General features: G+C 50.3%; 1 protein-coding gene across 17 annotated transcripts in view; it reads left to right on the forward strand.

Moving 5' to 3' along the window:
• Positions 1-387: 387 nt before the first annotated feature.
• The window catches only part of NFASC (neurofascin), a 175,899-nt gene continuing 153,939 nt past the window's right edge, over positions 388-22,347 (forward strand). For all 17 annotated transcript variants that reach the window (XM_082703875.1, XM_082703891.1, XM_082703890.1 and 14 more), the window contains exon 1: positions 388-534. In XM_082703875.1, coding sequence (XP_082560001.1) covers positions 428-534 — 107 coding nt within the window. In that variant the 5' untranslated portion in view covers positions 388-427. The remainder of the gene's footprint in view (positions 535-22,347) is intronic.

Consider the following 22,347-nt stretch of genomic DNA (forward strand, 5'->3'; position numbering starts at 1 on the left):
TAATTCGGGATCCCAACCATTCTTCAATCAACAAACGTCCCTGGAGAGTCTACCCGGAGCAAGCAAGTCTCCCTGGGAACACAAGCGCTCCGACACATTTCTGCCCCCAAGAAGTCACTGTCTGATGGTGGATGGGGCATTTTCAGGGCAAAACCTGATACCGCGGGGGCTTCCCGGACGCTCCTTTCCAATGCCGGTGAGCGGGTCGGGGAGAAGAGAAGGGAGGAGCTTTTTTTCCCGGCGGCGCAGGCCTAACGAACCGCTCTCGGACGCGCCGGGCGGGGCGGCGCTCGGAGCATCTTCCTGCCCCCACCTCTCCGTCCGGGTCCCCGCCCGGCGCGCGAAGGGAGGGGCGCGGGGGCGCGCACGCAGGACGGCGGGGCCGCGCCGGCCGCCCGGGGACGCGCACGGGCCGGTCTCTGCCCTAATGCGGCGGCTGGCGGCGAGAGGCGCTGCAGGGGACGCGGGGGAAGTGGCGGCGCCGGCGACGGACAGCACGGACTGCGCCCAGGGCCGGAGCCCGCGCCCTCGGAGGTAGGCGAGCGCGGATACCGGACAGGTGGGGGTGCGGTAGAACGGGGGTCTTGGAAACCCATCTAGCGACACCCCCTTGTTGCCGCCCTCTTCTGCCCGTCTCCATCCCCCGACCGGTCCCCATCCCCCTCTGACTACATCCCCGTCCCTTCTCGTCTCCACACCAACACCTGCCCCGAATCCATCCTGCTCTGTGGATATCTGCATCCACCCCCATTCAGCTCTCACCCCCCTGCCCACCCCAACACCCTTTCTGTCTCATTGGCCTCATTCCCTCCCTCTCCCTGCATCCTCGACCTCTTCTCCTTGCTTTCCGTCCCTGCCTCATCCACAGCGCTGCCCTATACCTGTTTACCTCCACACCCCGCTCTGGATGACCCCATCTTTCCTATCCCTCACATCAGCCCCTCAATTTGGCCTCCCCTGTCTTCATCCCCACCTCATATCCCGTCACTCTGTGTGCCTGTCTCTCCATCTGCTCCCTCAGTTTCTGTCCTCCCCAGGTCCCTCTGCACACCCTGTCCCAGCCGCTTCCCAGCTGCCTCTTGGTTTCCTCCTGCACTATAGTCCCTCTCAAGAACCCCATCTTCCCCTTCATGTCTATTAGCTGGCCTGCCCCCCATCACCTTTCCCATTTGCCCTTCCTGGTGCTCTGTGTATCCACAAGGCTTGTACTGAGCCCCCATCACCTGACACGGGGCCCTCCTTCCCTGCTTGGGGAGGCCTAGGGCTCTGAAGGCCTGATGTAGTCACGGTTGCGGAATCCACTTATAACCTCTTTCTTCATGTTTGATCCAATTCATGGCTTGGGGGTGAAGGATGCTGGGGGGTAGTCGGCCTCTTGTGTTCCTCAGCCTTCCCTGGTTCAGGTTGGTTTCCTAGATGGGCTGTGGGAGGGAGTGCTAAGCATAGGGGAACTAGGTTGGGCAAGAGGCAAGGTCCAAGGGAATGGCTGAGGACCGCTTACTGGTCTTGTTCTGAGCTCTGGGATGCAAAGGCCTGGATGTGGAGCCCCGCTGGAAGGTTGGAGAATTTTGGATTTTAGAGACAATTCTTCTTCAGCCTCCAAGTTGGCACAGCTGCCATGAGTGTGGCCCATGGGCTGGGCTGGAGAGAGGGCAGACTGCTGAATCACTTAGACTCTGGTCCCCACAGCAGCCCCTCTCCTGCCTCAAGCCAGGTTCTGCTCCTGATTCCTTTCTTGGCATTTGGCAGCAGGCTGTGTGTGTGTGTGTGTGTGTGTGTGTGTGTGTGTGTTGGGCAGAGATGCCTCCTCCCCCAGTCTGGAGGAATAGATGACAGTGCCCCTTTCCAGCCTGTCTGTCTGCCTGGGATGAGGGCCTGGTGTAGCTACCCTTGGAACCATGATGAGCCCTGCTGGGGCCCAATCAAAGCTCCAGCGACGGCAGACTGCAGGCCTTTGAGACATGGTTGGGCAGGAGTTGAATTGTTTGTATGGGGCCAGAGACCAGCAGGTTCAGAACCCACCGAACTTGAGACATAAATAGGAGAAGCCCGGGGAAAATGTGTGTAGTGAGTGGAGGCTCTGGAGGACAGGGGCCATACCAGCTGTGGGAGTGGGGAACAGGGAGAAGAGGGAAGGCAGAAACCTGTCCTCTGCTCTGGTTTGGGGATGGTTGGATCTGGTGGAATTGCGCTACAGGAGGAATTGGACGAAATTGGGGAGGGGGAGTGTCATTCTAATCTTTTTTGTTGACGGAGTTGGCCCTTCTTTGTGTGTGTGTTGAGAAAACTGCTGGGTTTTCTTTTCTTCCTTTTTTGTTTTTTTGAGTTGCACTTCTGAGGGATTAATATCTTCCCCTTTGGAGTCAGCTGAAAGTGTGTGTGTGTGTGTGTGTGTGTGTGTGTGTGTAGATAAAGAATGAGAATAGCACAAATGAGGAAAGAGACTCATTCACATTTAACCCCACAAATTGTGTTTGCTCCCTCGGACAGGGGATGGTAGCCCAGTTCCTGTCTTGGGACTTCAGCTAAATCCCCAGGGCTTAAATTGGGGGTGAATAGCACATTGCTGATGGGTTCTGTCCCATCTCCGTTAGGGTCCCTCTCTTTAAAAATCCCAGTGTTTGGACTCCAGCTCCTGTGCTACAACCCTAAAGGGGACTTAGGCACTGCCTGGCAAGGGGGAAGGGCATGCGTCTAGGGGGCTGGCTGTCCACCACTTTGTAACCTTTCTGCGCCCCCTCCCGTCATAGGGGGTGGGGCAGGAAGCTTCCCCAGGCCTTTCCTGGCCGGGGGAGGAGGCAACACCTGGAGCTCTCCGGGATTGCTGATTGGATTAAGGTTCTGACGTTGAAATGCTTGATTGGGGCTGAGGTTATGTGGGGGATTCTGATAACAAGGTACGTATTTGCTGGTTTTGTGCAATGACTGTTATCCCAGATCCCTAGTTTAGCATCACAGAGGCTTCGCAGAGATAAATCAAGGCACAGAGAAAGAGGAGTGGGCTCTCCCGAGAGCTGGAGCCTCATGCAGCGGGCTCCCTGTGGGCTGAAGCCGACTGGCTTCCGGGGCTGCTGCTTTCGGGGCACATTGAGGAGGTGGCTGTTCTCCGGGGTGGGGGGGAGTTCTGGCTTGGCTATCTGAGGAGGAGGTACAGAGGAAGGTTCCTTTTCTGCAGTGACCGAGGGACAGAATTCGAAGGCTCCCATCACTCTGTTCTTGCATCTTGTTCCCTTCCCTTGGCACCACTGTCCTCTAAGCCCATCAGAGAGCTGGCATGTGAGGCTCATCACTTAGTCTTTACAGAAAAGAAATCCTTAGGACACCAGAAAGTTGAGGGGGGAGACAGAGTAGTGTAGTCTTCAGTCTGTTGGGCCTGGAGGACGGGGGTGTGGGGGAGCGGGGGTTGGGGGCAAGGCCAACCGGCTTAAGGCCGGGCTCCGGGCTCCGTACTTATTTATTTAGCAAATACAAATGAAGCCTGCAGTTGCTGCCCTGCTCCGTGTGGGGCTTGTAGAGATGAAAACTGAGACAGCGTCTGGTCTCTCAGAGCTCCCAGTGTCCTGGAGAAGAGAGACAAGTAAACAGACAAGTACCACAGATAAGCTTGAGCGAGAACATCTGGACAAGGATGTAGAGAGGCGGGTCCTTCATTCCAGTGGTATCAGCCCCCTCGCTTCCAGAACCATGAAGATGACTGGGTGAGTCTGTCCAGAAGGGCAGGTCCAGTCTGGCCCTAAAGTCGACTAAGGAAAAGGATAGAAGAGGAGGTGAGCTGTAAGATATTACCAGATCCCTGGCTTTAGGGGGAAGAGCTAGGACAGCTGAACCTCAGTGGGTGCTGCTTTAGCCCATGGGGGGAGGGCACCCAGAGGGAACTCTGGGGCAAGTTCAAGGCTACTCAACTCTCCCATTACCATCTCCTAAGCCCTTGTATTTTAGGGGCAAGCTGTGGTCTGGGTATGCTTAGAATGTTACAGGGAGTCAGAGGAAAAGAAGCCCAGTCTGCCGTCCCAGGAGCTAACTATCTGATGGGAAGTAGCAAGTATACGCCGAGGTGTGTGCTCAGAAACAAGATAAGGAGGAAAATCCCAAACTCTGGTAGGTGGGGAAGGGTCTTGGTGTCCTGGAGAGGTCAGAACCAGGTGGGATTCATCAGAGAAGTCCAGGTGGGGGAGGGCCTCCCCTTGAAGTTATTCCCTTGAGCACAGGACACCGGGCACATCCACAGTTGAACTGGGAAAGAACGTGAGGATGGAGACCCTCAGTCTTATCTGTCTGAGGAGGCCCCTTCTTCCCCACACACTAAATTTAGCTCGTTTCATTAGTGTGTCCTGAGTCTTTGAATATATCCAAGGAATTGTGTTAGGGACTGGGGTCTGAGTGAGTTGGAGAGACAGAAACAAAAACAAAGGAAAATTCAGTACAAGAAATGCTCTAGCAGAGGCTGGATGAGTTCTTGGCATTGTAGGAGCATGGCTGAGGGGTCATGGTAGACACGGTAGGATTGTCTTCCCAGGGTTCCCTGGGAACCCTGTTTCGGCCAGAGCAGCTCGATATCAAACTTTGGAGCATTTACTCAAAATGCCCAGCTAGAGCCCACACCTAATTGCAAGGGCAGAGGTTGGATGCATCCGGCCTGGTCCTTGGGCTTACAGGGGAGGGCTCTGGGAGCTAATGGCCGTGCTGGGTGCTTGAGTAGGCACTTCCGAAGCTCTGCTGACCAGCAGCACCAGTCAGGTTGTGCCAGTCAACTGGAGAACTCCTGAGCCACCCTCCTTTCCTTAGACCTCGAGGCAGGCCAAGAAAAATAAGTGTCATACTATCATAGTCATCATTCTAGATGGTTTGCAGTGTGCTAGGCACTCTACTCTGTGCTTGTATGCATCACTTCATGTAATCTTCATAAAGGTAAACCCTAAAAAAAAAGAAGTATTGCTAGGATTCTGGTTTTATAGATAAGGAAGCAGAGTCAGAAAGGTGGTTATTTACGATTGAAGAACAGGTAAGTTGTAGAGCTAGAATTTAAACCTGTGTGTATTTGCCATCAAAGCTCATATGCCTCTCCTATATATTACTGGAGAGTAAAAATAAAAACCTGGGATGTTTTAGCCCAAGGCTGTCTAGGAAAATCTATTAGAAAGGCCCAGTTATCATACATCTTTGAGTACCTCCTATGTCCTTCTGAAGGATACAGAAACTTTCAAATGGGGGAAATACATGGAAATATATGACAACTCTTAGGAATCATCTAAGACAGTATACAATTAAGTCTTCAGACCCTGGAGAGTAGAACTTCAAGAGTGATCCCTCCATATGACTGTTAGAGTCAGGGAGGTGACAGGCGTAGTAGAAACAACTCAGCCTTTGAGGTCAGACTTACATTCAAACCTTGGTTCTTCCAAGGAGCTGCAGCTTGCCCATCTGTAACGTGGAGATGTTAATATGAACCTTGCAGGGCTGTTCTAAGGATTAAATGTGAGAAGGCAGTGAAGGCCCCAGCAGGGCACCTGGCTGGTAATAAGTACTCACCAAATGTCAGTGGCTCTTCACAGAGGAGGTGAGAGTGGGGCTGAGGCCTGCAGAATCCCTTGACTTGGTGGAAGAGGAGATTATCCTAGATGAGGGAACCCACCAGGTGTATAAGTTAAAACCTGATGGGTGCGGGTTCCCTGGGAAAGAAGTGACCTCCCTCATCTAGCCTGCTCTCCCCAGGTCCTTGTGGTGAAGTCTTATAGGAAAAGGACATCACCCTGAAAAGCAGGAGGGGCTTCTCTTTTACTTCCGGCTCTATCCTGAACAGAGCTTAAATGTGTTTCTGTTTGTAAAACCAGAAGATTGCTGCAAGTCTCTTGTCCTAGAAGCTCATGTCTCTGGAATATGTCATTGATTAATTTCTTGTCCTGCCCTTCTTCTCCCAAAGGTCATGCCTTGATAAAGTTAGAGCGCCTGCGGTGCGGTGGGCTCATCTCCTGGGGCCGTTGTCATCCCGCCTCTCTCCTGCCGCTCCCTTCTCTGGGAAGCAGCTGCCTGAGCATCTGCTTTCTCCTCCTTCACCTGCTCCTCCTCACTCATCCCCTCCCAAGCTGGGCCAGCCCCTCCTGAAAGGCCTCCCTGGCAGCCCCTCTCCCCGTCATTATGATGCTAATCGTGTTGTTAATTTTTCTGAGATGCTGAAAGAAAGCCCCAATCTGTTCTAATGAATTTAATTAGAGAGGGGCTTGGAGGGCTTCAGAACCTCTTACCAGGATCACAATCAACAGAGTTAACGAGATAAACAGCCTGGGATCAGCGGCTCAGGGGTAGGAAGGGAGGATTTCCTACTCAGTCCTAGAATGAGGAAAGCCCCCAGCACCCAGACTTGGAAGAAGGCTGTGTGAGCGGCTGTTGACTTGTGGGTTCTCTTTTGGGCTGTTTCCGCCCACCCCACCCAGCCCCAGGTGCGCGGAGCTTTATACCTAGTTCTGCCCTTCAGTGGGAGCTGCACCTCTGAGAAGGTCCTTTCGTTGTCATCATCATCACCCAATATTTGTTGAGCACCTGCTGTGTGCACAAGGGGTCCGGCACCATCTTCTGGAGGCTCATGAGACCCCGTCTCCTCCCTAAAGAGAAATGAAGATATGTGTTCATATGTAAGAAACATTTGCTAATTCCAGACAGTAAATGCTCGAAGATTGGCAGGAGATTATGTTAGGCTTAGGTGATCTGGAAAAGCTTCTTGCGAGAGGAAGTACTTGAGGTCTTGAGATAGCAAAACTTGAAGACTTAATAATCAGAACTCTTGGAGTAAGAGCAGGAATGTGCAGATCTTCGGAATGAATAAATGGTATGGTTGGGTGCGTGTAATTCAGTAGTGAGGGAATGTGTTGGGGACGGTTTATTGAGATGTAATTGTAGAGGACCCAGGGTGCTGGAGTCTTTGCTCTTCTAACCTTATTGTGCTGGAGTCTCTGTGCTTTCCTTTTCTGGAAACTTAGCATGACCAGCTTGGGGGAGTGCCTAAAAGAGGATGGTTTTTGTGCTGAGCTCACTGTCCTGGATCTAGTTTAGGCCAGTGGGGGTGGATTGACCAGATGCTAAGTTTTGTTCTCTGATCTTGTGATTTTCTGGGATGCAAGTGAATGGCTGGCAGAGCAATTCCAAGGACTTTTCCCGGTGAGAGTTCCCTCCTTCTTTATTGATGCTGGCCAATTTCCTTTGGCAGTAGCATCTTTTGCAAGTATTCTGTGGAATCTTCCAGTTCCAGGGTCAGTGAGTTTCGTAACTTGTCTCTTTATATTACTAAGACTTCTCAGAGTGTGTGTATGTTCATGTGTGTTTGTGCTTGGGGGGGTACATGTTGCCTATGTTAGTGGAATTAGTCCAACTGGATCCTGATTCTGTTCAGATCTTTATTTGCAACACAACAATTGTTGAACATTTGTGAGCCTTAATTTCTCCAGGTACGAGGGAGGAAAAGTCATCCCTATATCTTATTGTGCCTGTGGATCCATAAACTGAATGCTTTGAGAATAGGATTTCAAACACAAGGAAGAATTATAACTAGGATTTTTGACAGGAAGTACAACACTGAGCTGAAATTTTAAGTCAGTTCTCCGTCCCCTCTGGAACTTCCACCTGTGAGATTAGCCAATGTTTTATTTGGGGGCATCACCAAAGATGATGCCTTTTGTTATTTGCCATAGTCTGTCTGGGCTTATGCATCATTAGTGGTGAAGTTAACACCGCTGTCAGCTGTTGGTTGGCCTGTACGTGTGTGTTTATATTGGAGACACTGTTATAATGTCCATTGTGTGGTATTTTTCCACACGTTGGTGGTGACATGTTCTTTATGAAGGAAAATGCCTTTGAGGCCACAGGCGATTTTCCTATGCTGACGTAGACAAGGACAGGACAGAAACTAGATCTCTTTCTGATCATCAGCACACACTGAGTGGAATTGAAGGCTTTGGGACTCACGTTGGGAACTAAATCAGAGTTCTCTGGCTGACCCAAGCCCTGGGCTATGCCTTGTGGGTTTTTTTTTTTAATATATTATAAAATATATATAATATTTGTTGCACCTACAGTCAGTCTTCAAAGGCTCTATTTGCATGGCACACTTCTAGGTGGCTTCTTGTTTTGAGAGCATCTTTAATCTCAGAGAATGTTAGAGATGGTCTAATCCAAGATCATTATTTGACCGACCAAGAAACAGACTCAAAAGGGCTACATACTCTGCTCGTGGCTGCACGGCTAGTTGCTGGCAGAGGTAGTTCTTCACATACTGGACCACTGGGAACTTTAAAAATTACAGATAAACCTAGTAATTGTGCAAGAGGATAAGTAATTAAGCTCCCTAAAGCATTATCTAAACCAATAATGCTTTGGGGTATCAAAGAAGAGAGGAAATTCATGTAGACTAATGTCCTTTGGGAAGGTTTTGAAGAGAAGCAGGGGCTGGTTTGGGCCTAGGGATGGGTTGGATTTGAGTAGATGGAGGAAATGGACCTTTCTGGTGGGGTACAGGAACATAAGCAAAGGTTCACAGGAGGGAAGCTGTGTTCAGGCATTGTACTGGCCAGACTAGAGCAGTGGGAGGTATAGCTGGAGGGACTGGCTGGGGCCAGAGTGTGGAGAATCCCGACCTTGATTGAGTAGTTGGTGAGGAGCATTTGAAGCTTCTTGATTGAGCTTGCTCTGTGTCTGGGATGGTGTTTGAGAGTTAGTTCCTTCTGAAAGGGCGTTGGGCAAACCGGAATGCTGGAACTTTCTCTCAGGGGCTCAGGGAGGGAGCTTGCTGCTGTCCAGGGTGCTGACCTGCCTCTGAAAGATTTTCCTCCCCAATGATGCCAGGTTAGAAGGTAAAGCCAGAGAATGTTTAGAGCAACCCAAAGGGATCTAGAAAACAATTCTGGCTAGGACTAGGAAATGCGTGGGCTTTCTGGCATCAGCCTAGTTTACCCCATCTGACTTTGCAGTCCTTGTAATGAAAGCAAAAGTGTGGATTGGGGGAACTAGTAAATGGCCCTTTTAAGGCGAGACCATGTGTGTGCACATTTGCATGCTAAAATGACCCAATTTGTAGCCTAGTAAATTTTGCCTTAGAGTCTGTATTTACATGAGAGTCTCAGCCCATTTCTTCTTTCATTGTGAAAATGCACTCCCTCTACTCAACATTTCAGAGTGTCTAAAACCTCTCCAGGGGGCATCTGGGTGGCTCAGTCCATTAAGCATCTGCCTTTGACACAGGTCATGATCCCAGGGTCCTGGGATCAAGCCCCACATCGGGCTCCCTGCTCAGTGGGGAGTCTGCTTCTCCTCTCCTTCTGCAGCTCCCCCTGCTTGTGCTATCTCTCTCTGTCAAATAAATAAAATCTTTTTTTTTTTTAAAGCCACTCTGTAAGTAAGTAATAATAACCTGTCAAAAGACCAGAGTAGAAAATTTCCATTGTGTTGGCATATGCAGTGTACATAGGCGTGCCTAACCTTATCATAAATGTGCTCGATTTCCGTGGGTCTCTGGTCTTAGGTTTGGCACATATAAATCTGATTTCCTAAACCAGACTGCATGCTTTTTGAAGATGTGCCTTACAGTTTTCTTGTTTTCCCCCGTAGAATCTCAGTGTGCTGATAGTAATCCTTAATGAACGCCTGCTAGTGAGTAGCTCTCTTTGTTAGCCTGGAGCTATGGGTTTGGCTCCTAGAAAATGTGTGCACATGAATACAAATAATATTTATTGAGCCCCTGCTGGGCGTAAGTCTCTGTACTTGGTACTGTGGGCAGTGACAAAGGAGGAGCCGGGATGGCTGCTCTCAGTCTAATGAGAGAGCAAAGGCAGGCACGTGTGAAAACAACACACACACATGACTGATAGACAGAAACAAAGACAGAGTGGTAGCAGGGATGCAGATCTGCGAGTGGGTTGCAGGATGCCAGCAGGGGCAAGATTTTGTGTGTGTCTCTGTCTGGCCTTCTCTCCTCGAGGATTCCCTTCTTCATGAGGCGTAGCTGGTACCAGCCACCTCCTTGCCTCCAAGGACAGTGCTGCCTTTATGGCTGGTCAGGCAGCTCGATGTCTCACTGGGGTTGGGCTTAGGCGGGGCTGTCCTGAGCTGGCCTCTTCCTTAAAGAGTACTCGGGAAGGGAGAGAGGGCTGTGTGGAAGAGAAAGACACTCCTTTTCTTCTGGTCACTGAAATGGTGACAGGGTCTAGCTCTTGAAATTCCTTCCAGCACAGAAGGGTTTTGTTGGGACCCCAGCAGCTCTTGTACACGGAGCTCCGTGATGCGGGGTCAGGCAGCTCTGAGAGAGACAGGAAAGGCAGAGCTTGGTGGCGTGGCTCCCGACAGTCACCTGAGCTCCCCTGCTTTACCTCACGGAGTGTGCGCTGCCTGATGGGGAGCAGGTGGGCTGTGTCTCCCAGCTGGGCCTAGGGTGGGGGACTTCTCTGGTTGACTCACAGGAAGGAGCCTGCCCTTTCCCACCTTCTGTGGGCACACAAGTCACCTGGGACCTTGTTAAAGTGCACAGGCAGAATGATGAGGTCTGGTTGGGCCTGAGTTTCTGCATTCCTTACCAGCTCCCAGGGGTTGCCAGTACTGCTGGTCAGCAGACCATACTCAGCAAACAGGCAAGGCCCTGTTTGTGGGTTGTCAACCTGGAAACATGCTAGTCTCACGTGGGGAGATTTCAAAATATGCAGACGCTGGGACCCACTCTACAGCTCAATAACATAATCTCTGAGAGTTGGGTCCAGGCACTAGAATGTTTGAAAAGCCCCCTCCATGATTCTGATATGTATATATCAGAATGTATATGTATATGTATATGTATATGTATATGTATATGTATATGTATATATCTCAGCCCTGGCTTAGAACCACTGGCCATCTGGATGGTCTTTCTCTTTCCCCTGATATGCTTTCCACCTGACTGTGCCTTCCTTACCCCAAGAGACAGGGCACAGAACGTCTTATAGCAGATTACCAGTCATGCCCTACAGTCATCCTCAGTCAGCTCAGCTGGTAACAGCATGATGTGTCCCCGTCTATCACTCTGGCCACCTCCCTTGCATGTACCATCGGCCACGAGGGATCGAAGAACGGCTGGCTTAGAGCAGGACAGTGCTACTCTTGGGATGACAAGTCAGAGAGGGCATCCAGTACCTAGAACCATGCCTGGAACTTAGGAAACTTTCAGGAAGTCTATATTTAAGGGATGATGATGCCGGTGTGGGGTGGCAGAGTGGGTTCTGGATCGAGGAGCTGAGGACCGGAGGGATGGGGGGGTCTAAGATGAGTAGGGCAAGTTATTTAACATTCCTTAGTTTTACTTTTCTCAGTTGTAAAAATGAGAATAATAACACCTACCTAACGGGGCTATTTAAGTAGAAAATAATGTTGGAAAAGGGGGTCTGGAAATGCAGGTGTTATGCAGACGAGATTGTGTAAGAATTCATTTTCAGGGACGCCTGGGTGGCTCAGTTGGTTGAGCAGCTGCCTTCGGCTCAGGTCATGATCCCAGTGTCCTGGGATCCAGTCCCACGTCGGGCTCCTTGCTCAGCGGGGAGCCTGCTTCTCCCTCTGCCTCTGCCTGCCATTCTGTCTGCCTGTGCTCTCCACCCCCCCCTGATAAATAAATAAAATCTTTAAAAAAAAAAAAAAGAATTCATTTTCAAAGTGGTGGGATGAAGCCACAGGTATTGTTGCAAGCTCTTGTTCTAAAGGACCCTCCCAGGCCCCACCACGTGTGCCTCTGTCTACAGAAGACCAAGGGGGCTTAGGGAGGTACCACTCATGGGTCGCCTACTCTGTGTCCAGGGCTTTATCACAACCCTTGGATGAGGTATCATGATCCTGATTACACTGAGAAAATGGGGGCTCTGGATGGGAACCTGCTTGCCCAAAGTAGGACAGCTCTCTATCCCAAGTGGCAGAACTGGGATTGGCTCTGATGCCAGATTCTCCTCCTCCTGGCTCATTACCCCGTGGGCAGCGCTGGGTTCCAGCACGGGCTGATTGATGGTCCCTTGGTTTGAGAAGCTTTCTTGTTTGGGGCTCACTTGTTTTAAAGAGTGACATAAGAGGCTGGCTATCACAGAAACACCAGTCTTCCATTAGGGAACGTTAGAGGGCATGGCCCCGGAGCCTTCTGAGTCTTGGCCAACACTGCACTGTGAAGACATTGCTCAAAGTCTTCCTCAGGCCCCGAGGCAGAGGCTGTGACACCTTCGCCTATAGGAGAATCACTGCCCCCACAATCCGCCCCACCCCCTGCCCTCTGCTTGACAGAGGCACTGACCCAGCCCTCATCTATTTCGCCTACCTAGGTTTCCCTTTCATTCTGGATAAAAGAAAATGGCAACACAAAAGGGAGCAATCCCATGAGCCTCTCCTCATCCACAGTGTAACGTCAATGGGTTATTTTTATTTTCATTGCCTGGTGCTAGTGCTCCCTCCTCAGGTGAGGAGGGGGAGGGGCCCATCTCTTCCCACAGCTTCAGCCCAGGGAGGAGGTCGCAGTGTCTTCTGTCTATCTGTCCACCTCTCTTGGCTTCAGCAATGCTGCTTTGAGAACAGGGACACATTCGGGCTGAAGCCTGGCTAAGATGTTTGGAAGAGAGGGGAGAGGGCTGGTTCGCACGGTGGTCCGGGTGCTTATCTGTGTGTACTTGAGGAGTTCGTTCTCTTTCTTTTCTTTCTTTCTTTCTTTCTTTCTTTCTTTCTTTTTTTTTTTTTTTTTTTTTTTAAGATTTTTACTTACTTATCTGAGAGGGAGAGACAGGATGACAGAGATAGTGAGAGAAAGCAAGAGTGGGGAGAAGAAGGGAAAGCAGGCTCCCTACTGAGCTGGGAGCCCAGTGTGGGGCTCGATCCCAAGACCCTGAGATCATGACCTGAGCCGAAGGCTGAGCCACCCAGGTGCCCCTCGAGTTCTTTAACTTGGGGCCTTGTCAGGTATCGGCTGAGACCAACTGAATCCACGCCGAGAAAGAGAACTAGAGAGGAAACTCAAGTGACTTCACCAGTGCCACAAACAAATCCTTCGGTGGACTTTGGATATGAATGTCGCACTCCTCGCTGAGCTGTGACTAAGTCTCTGTTTGTATCTGGTCCCCATTCGTCCTCTTGCTGTGCTCTAATTTGGCTGACCTTTCCCTTATGTATTTCATGAAGTTCTGTGCTGGGAGGTTACTTCCCTGTAGCAGGGCGGGGATTATAGTGTCCAGAACTTTTTTCAGCTTTAGGAATTTACCGAGTTTACATTTAAGTACAGAGGGTTTATCCATTGTGTTGCTTCAATATTTTCTCTGCTAAATCCCCATTTTTTTTTTTTAAGCCATTTTGGCTTTTTTTTTTCCCCCCTCTCTTTTCTCTTCAAGTGTCCCTAGGGTTTTCTGTTTCTGAGAAGTCTGCTTCCTGTCTGTGGTTCTGCACAGTCAGCATGCTGCCTCTCTGGTAGGAATAAAGACTCCCAGTTCAGGCCAGGCTGAAAACGAATCCCCTGTCGCCTGGAAGACTGGCCACTAGGACGCCTTGCTGTAACGCCGTGAATTCCCCATCTAGCTGCAGAGGTCTGGGGCCTTAATGCTTTCATCTTTTCTTTCTTGTGGATATGTGGTTATTTCGGGACCACCTATCCTGAGTATCTTAGCAATTGGCATGAAACCTCCTGAGCTTCTGGGGCTGGGATGGATTTGGCTGGTGGGCCCCCAGGCCTCTGACCCTTTTCCTTCTCCATCTGGCTGCCCTCGGCAATGGGGCGCTGATACGTTTTCACGCGGCGCTGGCAGCTGGTGGCCTCAGTGAGATGGGCAGGTTGAGGGGGAGGCGAGGTTAAATGAAATGTTGCAAAAACTACGAATGGTGTGGGGCTGGGCCTGGCTGGAAGGTTCTGGAAGGCTGGTATGTGAGTAGGATTAGGGTCTGGGTCAGGCGCTGGCCCGATTCGGAGTCTGATTGGGAAAACCCTCTCTGAACATATTTCCCCAGATTGTTTGTGTTCTTATACCTTGAGAAGTGGGGGGGGGTGCTTTTAGATGGCACCCTAAAAAGTTGCAGCTGGGGCTTCTGAGAGCAAGAATGCTTTGTTTCTCAGTGGGCTGGTGACATCATCCGGGGTCTACCCAGATGTTGGCATGTCAGGGACAGACCAGAATAGGCCAAGCGCTGCTCAGAGGTGGCTAAAGCTATTCTACTGGCTTGGGGCGTGCTTGCTCCAGGTCAGTTGTCAGCCTTCCTCCCCTTCTTCCTTCCCCAGGTTTTTTTTTCCCAGTTCCCACTGCAGAAAGCCCAAGGGCATGCATCTGATCTCGAAAGGGGAAAATAGCCCAAGAGCAAGGGCTTGGGTTCATGTCTGGTTCTCCACTCAAGAGTCGTGCGACCTTTGGCAAATGACTTAAATCTCCCTTACTTTTCATCTGTAAACTGAGAATTAAATGGTACTTGCCCTGCTTGGAGTCGTTAGAGTGGAATTAGGTAATGCACAGGAACCCCTTTGCACAGCGCCTGCCAAGTAAGAAGTGGCCCATGGAAGTGAGCTCATGGTACTTCCCACCTCCTTTCCCGGAAGTACCTTCATGCTCTGCCTTGTCCACACCTCAAGACTTTGCTGAGGAAAGAAAACGTTTTCGGACCTCAGCAAGGTGCTCAGCTGCGTTCTAGGTACGTTGAGAATTGCAGCGGGAAGAAGCGGCGATCTTTCTGGGACCCTGGTTGTACCTGGCGCTCTGTACCTGTGCATGGGGAAGATAACCGAGAACGCAGAGTCCTAAAGGACAGATGCACACAGCTGGTGCGGACACAGAGCTCTCGCAGTTTAGCAGAGAGAGTGTGTACAGTCCGTGGCTACCTGGAAGACTGCGAGGAAGGAGGGGTGTGGGGGACCCTGGAAAGAGGGAGCTCTTGCTCTTTCTCTGCTCCAGCAAGCTCCTTAGGGAGTGCCTCCAAGGGGAGGGGGCAGAGATGAGAAGAAAAGGACAGTCTAGTTATCCTCAAGACCAAATTTCCTGCTGGCCAAACCCATAGGGAAAAAGGACAGGAGGGAGGAAGGGAGGCTCAGAAGTGGTGCGGAAGCCAACACAGGGTCGGTCAGCAAAGCAGTAAGAGATGTGAGAGGCACATCTCAGGACAGGGAATGAGAGTCCCTTTCTCCATTTCAGTCCCTTCGTTTTGCTTCGTCTGACCTAATTGTATCTTTATCATACCCCTGGCCACACCAAGTTAATATATCACTTTTAGGCAATACAGCACTTCCAGGTGAGGAAATCAAAGCACAGAGAGGTGAGTGGCCCATTAAGGAAGTGACATGAATCAAGGCAGAGCCAAGGCTGGTTATCCACCTCCTGACTCTTAGCCTGTGGATTCCTAGTCTGGCTCTCTCCTGAGCTTCTCCTGTGATTCAGGTCTCAGATGGTGTCGCATAAGGCAGCCCGGGATCTCTAGGTGGGGGATGGAGAGCAATCCACCCAACACAAGACCTCTTCCAGCTCAAGCAGCTCTGGTCCAGAATACCATGTGACCATCACTGCACCCCACCCCACCCCACCCCCACCCTGGCTGGGTTTCAAGTCCTGGTCTCAACAGCCACGGGACTTGGTGGCCAGGCCTGGGAAGAACCCATTGTCTTCTTGCATCATCACTGGTTGTGTGGCTGCTGGCTAGCTTTCTTGTTCATTTTCTGTTTGTTTTGTGTGGGCTACTCTGAGCCCGATATTCAGACACAGCTGGGGAGCTGGCACCTGCTCAACCTTTGCCCCAGTCTATCCTAGAATTCTCCGTGGTACTGACGGAAGACCGCTGGCTCTGCGTGTGTGTGTGTGCATGTGTGTGTGTGTGTGTAAGAGAAGAAGGGGGGAGAGGTATAAAGAAAGCTTCCTGAATAGGAAGAGACCTCCTTTTCCCATGGCGCTTGGTTCTGGGTTGAGACAACTAGGAGGCCCTGTGGTTTTCTTCTTGCAGAGATGTGTAAAGGGACCATGGTTATCAACCTCATTAGCAGTGGGACAGGAAGTGTGCTGTGTTCTAGGCACGAGTGGCCTGTCACCTCTCCCACGCCTGGCTATTGTCATAGCAGCAATGGTCGTAACAAGGAGAGGGGGATTAGAATGACGGCAGTCTCCAGGCGGTCAGAGCTTACTACATGCTGGGCAATGCGCTAAGGGCTTTTAATAAATATTGTCTTACTCCACACTCATCTATTTTTTTTTTAAAGATTTTATTTATTTATTTGAGAGAGAGAGAGAGAGACGTGAGAAGGGAGTTCAGAGGGAGAAGCAGACTCCCCACGGAGCCGGGAGCCTGATGTGGGGCTTGATCCCAGGACTCTAGGATCATGACCCGAGCCGAAGGCAGCTGCTTAACCAACGGAGCCACACAGCTGCCCCACTCCACACTTCATTTATATGATGTATCATCAGTAGCCTTATTTCACAAGAAAGTGAAGCCCAAGTACTTGAGTTGCTTTTCCCCAAGGTCTCTACTAACTGTGCAGTGGGGCTTCAGATCAGATCCGTCTGATTCCAACCAGATTTCATGTGATGGAGCTCTTAACCTCTGTGCTACCTGAGTGCTGAGGACTCTTCCAGCCATAAAGTCCACTGTAACTCTAGGCAGAGACCATATTCCCCTGCTAGAGTAAGAGATGTACAGGCCTGAGCAGCCGAGATTTCTTGGTTATGACAAAGCCCTTAGTATCTCATGTCTGAGCTTAGGGAGACTTTGGGACTCCCTAAGTTATGTCAAGCCCCCCATTTTGCAGAGGAGAAAGTGAAGCCTGGGGAGGGACCTCACTTACAGCTGTGCAGCGACCCAACAGCAAAGCCGGGAGCAGAACCCAGCCTCCTAATTGGTAGCAGAATTTTCTCACCATCTGTCTATTTGCAGAATACCTTTGCTGCCCGACACCCCTCTGTCCTCTTACCCAAGATGCCAGCATGAGACAGGAGGGAGGAAGGGGGGTCAGGCTGAATTCTTTTATTACCATGGGGCTGCTGACTTGCTCTGGGCTGTGTAAGCTGGGGGAGGGGTGTCCCCACTGGCCCTTTCCCTGAGAATTCACCAGCTTCCTTTCCCTTATGTCTCCTCATCCACTGGTGTTCTTGGCAAGACTAGGGGTTATAGAGGACTTGACTCCCCACTGCCTCTCCCCATCCACTGTGACCCATTCTTTCCAGAAAATTCTGCAAACCCAGTAGGTTATGAGTGACCCCTCCTGGCTCCATATTGGATGCACTTCCATCTCCCCTTGAAGGCAGGGCTGCCTTCTGCTTTGCTTCTTTCCCTGTGAGCAGTAGGCTTGGGGAGCAAGGATCGGGGGCAGTTGTCAGGTGTGTCTGTCTCTCCCCTCCTGGGGCGAAAGCTCACAAAATCTCTAGGGGTAGAGGAGTTTGACCATGTTGGTCAGAGTTAGGCTGCTGATAAGAACATGAATTCAAAGATGGGGTAAAGAGCAGTTTGGGGACTCACCTCTGACTGTCTTTTTGTCTGCCCATGAACCCTCTGGAAGCAGTGACAGTTTCCCCATCTCCCAGAGGGACACCCTGAGAGACTCAGAGGGAAAAGTTCATCCTGGAGAATTTACCCGCTCCCTGTCACCAGGAATTAACCCTGTCTTAGGTCGGCAGGGACTCAGTGAGTTGGAGGCAATCCCCTTTGTCGTAAGTTTTTCAGTAATTTTCATTAAAGTAAAACATATAGTAAAGTGCACAAATCCATACTTTTTATTTCTTAAACATTAGTTTTCCGGTTATAAAGGTAAAAGTTGTAGAATTTAAAAACAAAAACAAAAACAAAACAACCCATAAACCAGAAAGCCCGATCACTTGGAAATGACAACCGTTAAGATTTTATGTGTGTGTTTTCAGTTGGTCTTGTTCTAATTTGAGTGTTGTTGCTAACACCGGCTATAGGGGACTGAAGGGATAAGGTCAGGGGACAGGCCCAGAGGGTCCTTTGCCCCTGTCCCAGGACGTTTCATTGCTGCTAGGCTGCAGCCCAGCTTCTGAGCCTTCACCTACCACTCGGAAACACTATCACCCCTGCCCTCACTGCTATTAAGTCAAATAATCAGCGGTAATGCCACACAGGCCATGATTTATTGAACAACCTGCATTGTTCAAGATACAGAAGTCGGGTTTGACACGTTGGGATGAGAGTTCTGGAGTGTCTGGGGGCAGGTGTGTCCCCAGGGAGACCAGTTGGCCTGGGGACAGGCTGTGTGTGTGTGCACACATCTGAAATGGTGTCTACCTCTGGCCTGTTTCATAGACTCGCATTCTGGGCCTCTGAACGAGGCTCAGAGGGCGGCAGCCACTGGGTGAGAAGATGTGGCCTTACCCCTGGGCTTGTCAGCCTCAACCATTTGTGTCTGAGCCTGCCTACCGAGATCTGCTGGGCATGGAATGATCTGAAGTGAAGTGCTCAGAGGAGTATCTGGTGCTGGCCAGGGTCAGCAGGTGTTTGCTGCAGCGACCGTCACCGTCGTGAAGATCTCCATCGTCTCCTCCTTTTGCAGGCCAGGCCAGAACTGTCAGAGCCACAGGGGATCTGAAAGGCAGGCTAATCTGCAATGCTCAGAAGTTAACCTGCATTAGAGTTCCCCGGAGGGCATGTCAGAACACAGTGGGGGGCCTCACTCCCACGGTTTCTGAGTCAGGAGGCCTGGGGTGCACCCAAGAAGGTGCATCTCTGTCAAGTTTGCAGTTGAGGCTGCTCTTGCTCGGTCCGACCACACTTGGAGACTCACTGGATCAATTCTGTCATTTTGGAGGTGAGGGACTGCTGTGACCTAGATGTTTATAACCCCCCAAAACGCATATACCCAAGGTGATGTACTAGAAGGTGGGGCCTTTGAGGGGTGGGTAGGTCGTGAGGGCAGAGCTCTCGCACAGGAGATAGTTGCAATTACGAAGAAGTGCCTAGAAAGCCAGGTCGTCCCTTCCATGAAGTCAGGACACAGTGAGGAGTCCGAAGTCTACAGCCCAGAAGAGGGCCGTTGTGGAACCAGATCACGCTGACACCCTGAGCCTGGACTTCCAGCTCCAGAACCACGAGAAGTCAAGTTCTTTAGTCGACAAGGCGTGCAGTCTGGCATTTTGTCATAGTAGCCCGAACAGACCAGGTCAGGGCCTGAATGGAAACAGTAATGGTCTGAGTACTCTTTGGTTGCGGAGCTGGGATCCAGCCCAGGTCTCCTGACTCCCAGCCCAGCGAGGCAGACACATTGCTGATGTCCTGGTCACCTGTCCCCTGGGCACTGCCAGCAGCTGGGTGATGAGGCCCAGTTTTCCCGTCAAGACGGAAACTGTCCCAGCTTTATGGAAAGGGAACAGGAGCCGGCCCTGCATGACTCGGGGTGCTGGCGGGGGGCGGGAGGGGCACCAGGAACACAGATCCTGACCCTGCTACAGTTTCATCCGTTTATTCATCCAGTGAGCATGTATCTCCTATGGGCAAAGAGCTGGGCCTGGCACTGGGCGGGGTATGCAGGCAAACAGGACACAGTCCGAGTGCTGGGGCCCTATTTCCCTCACCTTGTCCTTGCTGATCCCTTGTCTTAGCCTTGAACGCGCTCTGAGTGCACAGTGAAAAGAGAGCGCTCAGTCAGGCTCCTGGATACCAGCCCTTGCTCCGCTCTGATGTACCCGGTGACCTCCACTGGGTCTTCACTCTAGGCCTTGATTTCTTCGTAATAAAGTTCAGCGCAGGGGACGCCTGTGTGACTCAGTCAGTTAAGCGTCTGCCTTTGGCTCAGGTCATGATCCCAGGGTTCTGGGATCCAGCCCCACATCGGGCTCCTTGCTCAGTGGGGAACCTGCTTCTCCCTCTGCCTCATGTTCTCCCTGCCTGTGCGCTCCCTCTCTCTCTTTCTCTGACAAATAAATAAATAAAATCTAAGAAAAGAAAAAGAAAAGGAAAGGGAAAGGAAAAGAAAAGAAAATTCAGTGCATCCCTAAGTGAGGTGATGGTTAAACAAGACTCCTTTCCCAGCCTGTGATTCTGAAGCTCTGGGGGTTCTCCAAGGGCTGAAATGGCATCAGACTGCTGCTCAGTTGATTACGACCTTTATTCCATTTCCCGCTCCTTAATATGAAATGGATTGGGGCTGTCCTAGTGTGTGAGGGATGAGGAGTTCAAGGAGATCAGGTGGTTTGCTCTGGGCCGAGTACTCACTGACCACAGGACCGGTTTTGGCCTTTTGGTGTTAGTTTGCTTTTCTTCTCAGCCATCTATTGTTTAGTTCATCCATAATGAGCCACGAACGGAGATGGGAGACATATGGAACTTCATAGAGTTAACGAGGAGCACAATGATAATAATAATAATTCTGCCAATTTGCATGAACATTATGGTTACCAGATTGTATTCATTGGACCAGAATTTTTATATAGCACATCAAGATGTCTCTAGTATTCAGAAAAGTGATCGTTATCCTTAAAGTGGATTTTCATTCACAGGGAATAAACATGATTCACACCTGTAACAGAGAAGGGCCCGTAAATCACTCTGAAAGCTTCTCTCTTTTAGAAAGAAAATCTAAAACTTCCAAAGCACTAAGGATAAGAATTTCCAGCTTCAGAGTGTGAGAGCAGCTTTTGACTATTTTTATACTTTAACATTTGATTAAATTATTTTAATGGAATTGGATCCCCAGGGCTGACGTGATGTAATATGACATCTACAAACGTGTTAACGGATCACGCTGCTTCTTCTCTAACCTGAACTAAATTGGACAGTATGTGCCACTTGCTGAATGAGGGGGATAGTTGAGTTTTTTAAAAAATATTTTATTTATTTATTTGACAGAGAGAAAGATCACAAGTAGGAAGAGAGGCAGGCAGAGCGCCTGATGCGGGGCTGGATTCCAGGACCCTGGGATCATGACCTGAGCCGAAGGCAGACGTTTAACCAACTAAGCCACCCAGGCGCTCCAGGATAGTTGAATTTATGCACGTGATAACCACTGTTAAAGATTGCATTAAAGCTACACTTGATAAAAATTATAATTTCAACTTAAAAACGTGCAAAAATAACCAAATTTTGTTAATATTTCCTTAGGGTGATCACAGGATAAAGGATGGAAAGCATTAACCAGAAGGATCTCTGAGAGTCCCTCTGGCTCTAACACCCTGGGATTCTAGAATGGTGCAGGGTCTGAAACCATGATGAAGAGCAGGAGAGTATAATTGTCTGGCTGAGGGTAAGGGGACGCCGGGTCTCTCCTTCTCCGCAGACTGTTGGAAATAGGATGAGACACGTTCAAAGTCCAGATATCAGAACTACAATCAGAGAGCAGCTCTGTGTCGAGTGTACCCAAGAACTGTCTGTTCGAACCACCAGATGGTAGAGTAGGAAGGGGCATTAGACGTCACCCGAGCTATTAGAGTTGCCCCCAAATAGAGGTATCAGAAGCCCCCAAGGATGGAGTCCTATGTCCTAGGGTATGTTTAAACAGAGGCCAATTTAAGTGTTTAAGTTGGCCCAATGGCTTAGGTGATGGCCTGCTCTGTTGGCCTCCTGGTTGGAACCTGCCAGTGGGGCTCAGAAACCAGGGTGGGCACATGGACAGGACCCCCACCCCCCTCTCCCACCAGCTAGAAGTTGTCTTTGCTAAAGGTCAGTCTGTAGATGGATGAATTTGTGGCCTGGTTCTAGGGCCCCCCAGGAACACTGCTGTGGCCCCATGAGGACTCTCACCAGGCTTGGGTGAGCTAGCTGGTGTGGCAGCATAATTTTAGTTACATGTTTGTTGGGGAGAGGACAGCAACTTTGGAAGAGGTGCTGAAGGCCTCTTCTGGAGGAAAGGCCCTTGGACTTGGGCTGTGGACACACCTGTGGCCTCGCTTTGGCCAAAGCCTCCTCTGCCCCATCGGTGGACACTGTCTATGTGCCTCTTCCTAGAAGTCTGGCTCGCTGCTTAGAGGACCACCTTAGCAGATGGGAAGCAGTGCTACAGAAAGCCCCAACCGCAGATAATCTACGACCTACATTTGGTTTAGGTTTAGGAGCAATCTATTGGATGTCATTTATTTTTACGCAGATTAACCTTCCTCATTTGTGTTTTGCTGAGGCTGAAAGCAAATGCTTTCATATACTTGGAGTCCATATCAGAAGTGGGTAACCTAGAATGCACTCAGGCTCAGAAGTAAGCTGTCCTCCGCCTGAACATTTACTGCAGATAATTGATTGCTTTTAGTGTCCCACAATCACATTAGCTTATATTTTTATGCTAATCCTTTTCAACTTTGGTCATTTCCAGTGTGTGTGTGTGTGTGTGTGTGTGTGTGTGTCCCATTTACTCCGTTTAGGCTTGATTGGCTTCCCGGAGCCCCAGCAGAGACCTTTCTGCATCTCTCTCTAGCAGGGCTC

This window comes from Mustela nivalis, assembly GCF_964662115.1.
Source record: "Mustela nivalis genome assembly, chromosome: 16".
Classification (NCBI taxonomy): domain Eukaryota; kingdom Metazoa; phylum Chordata; class Mammalia; order Carnivora; family Mustelidae; genus Mustela; species Mustela nivalis.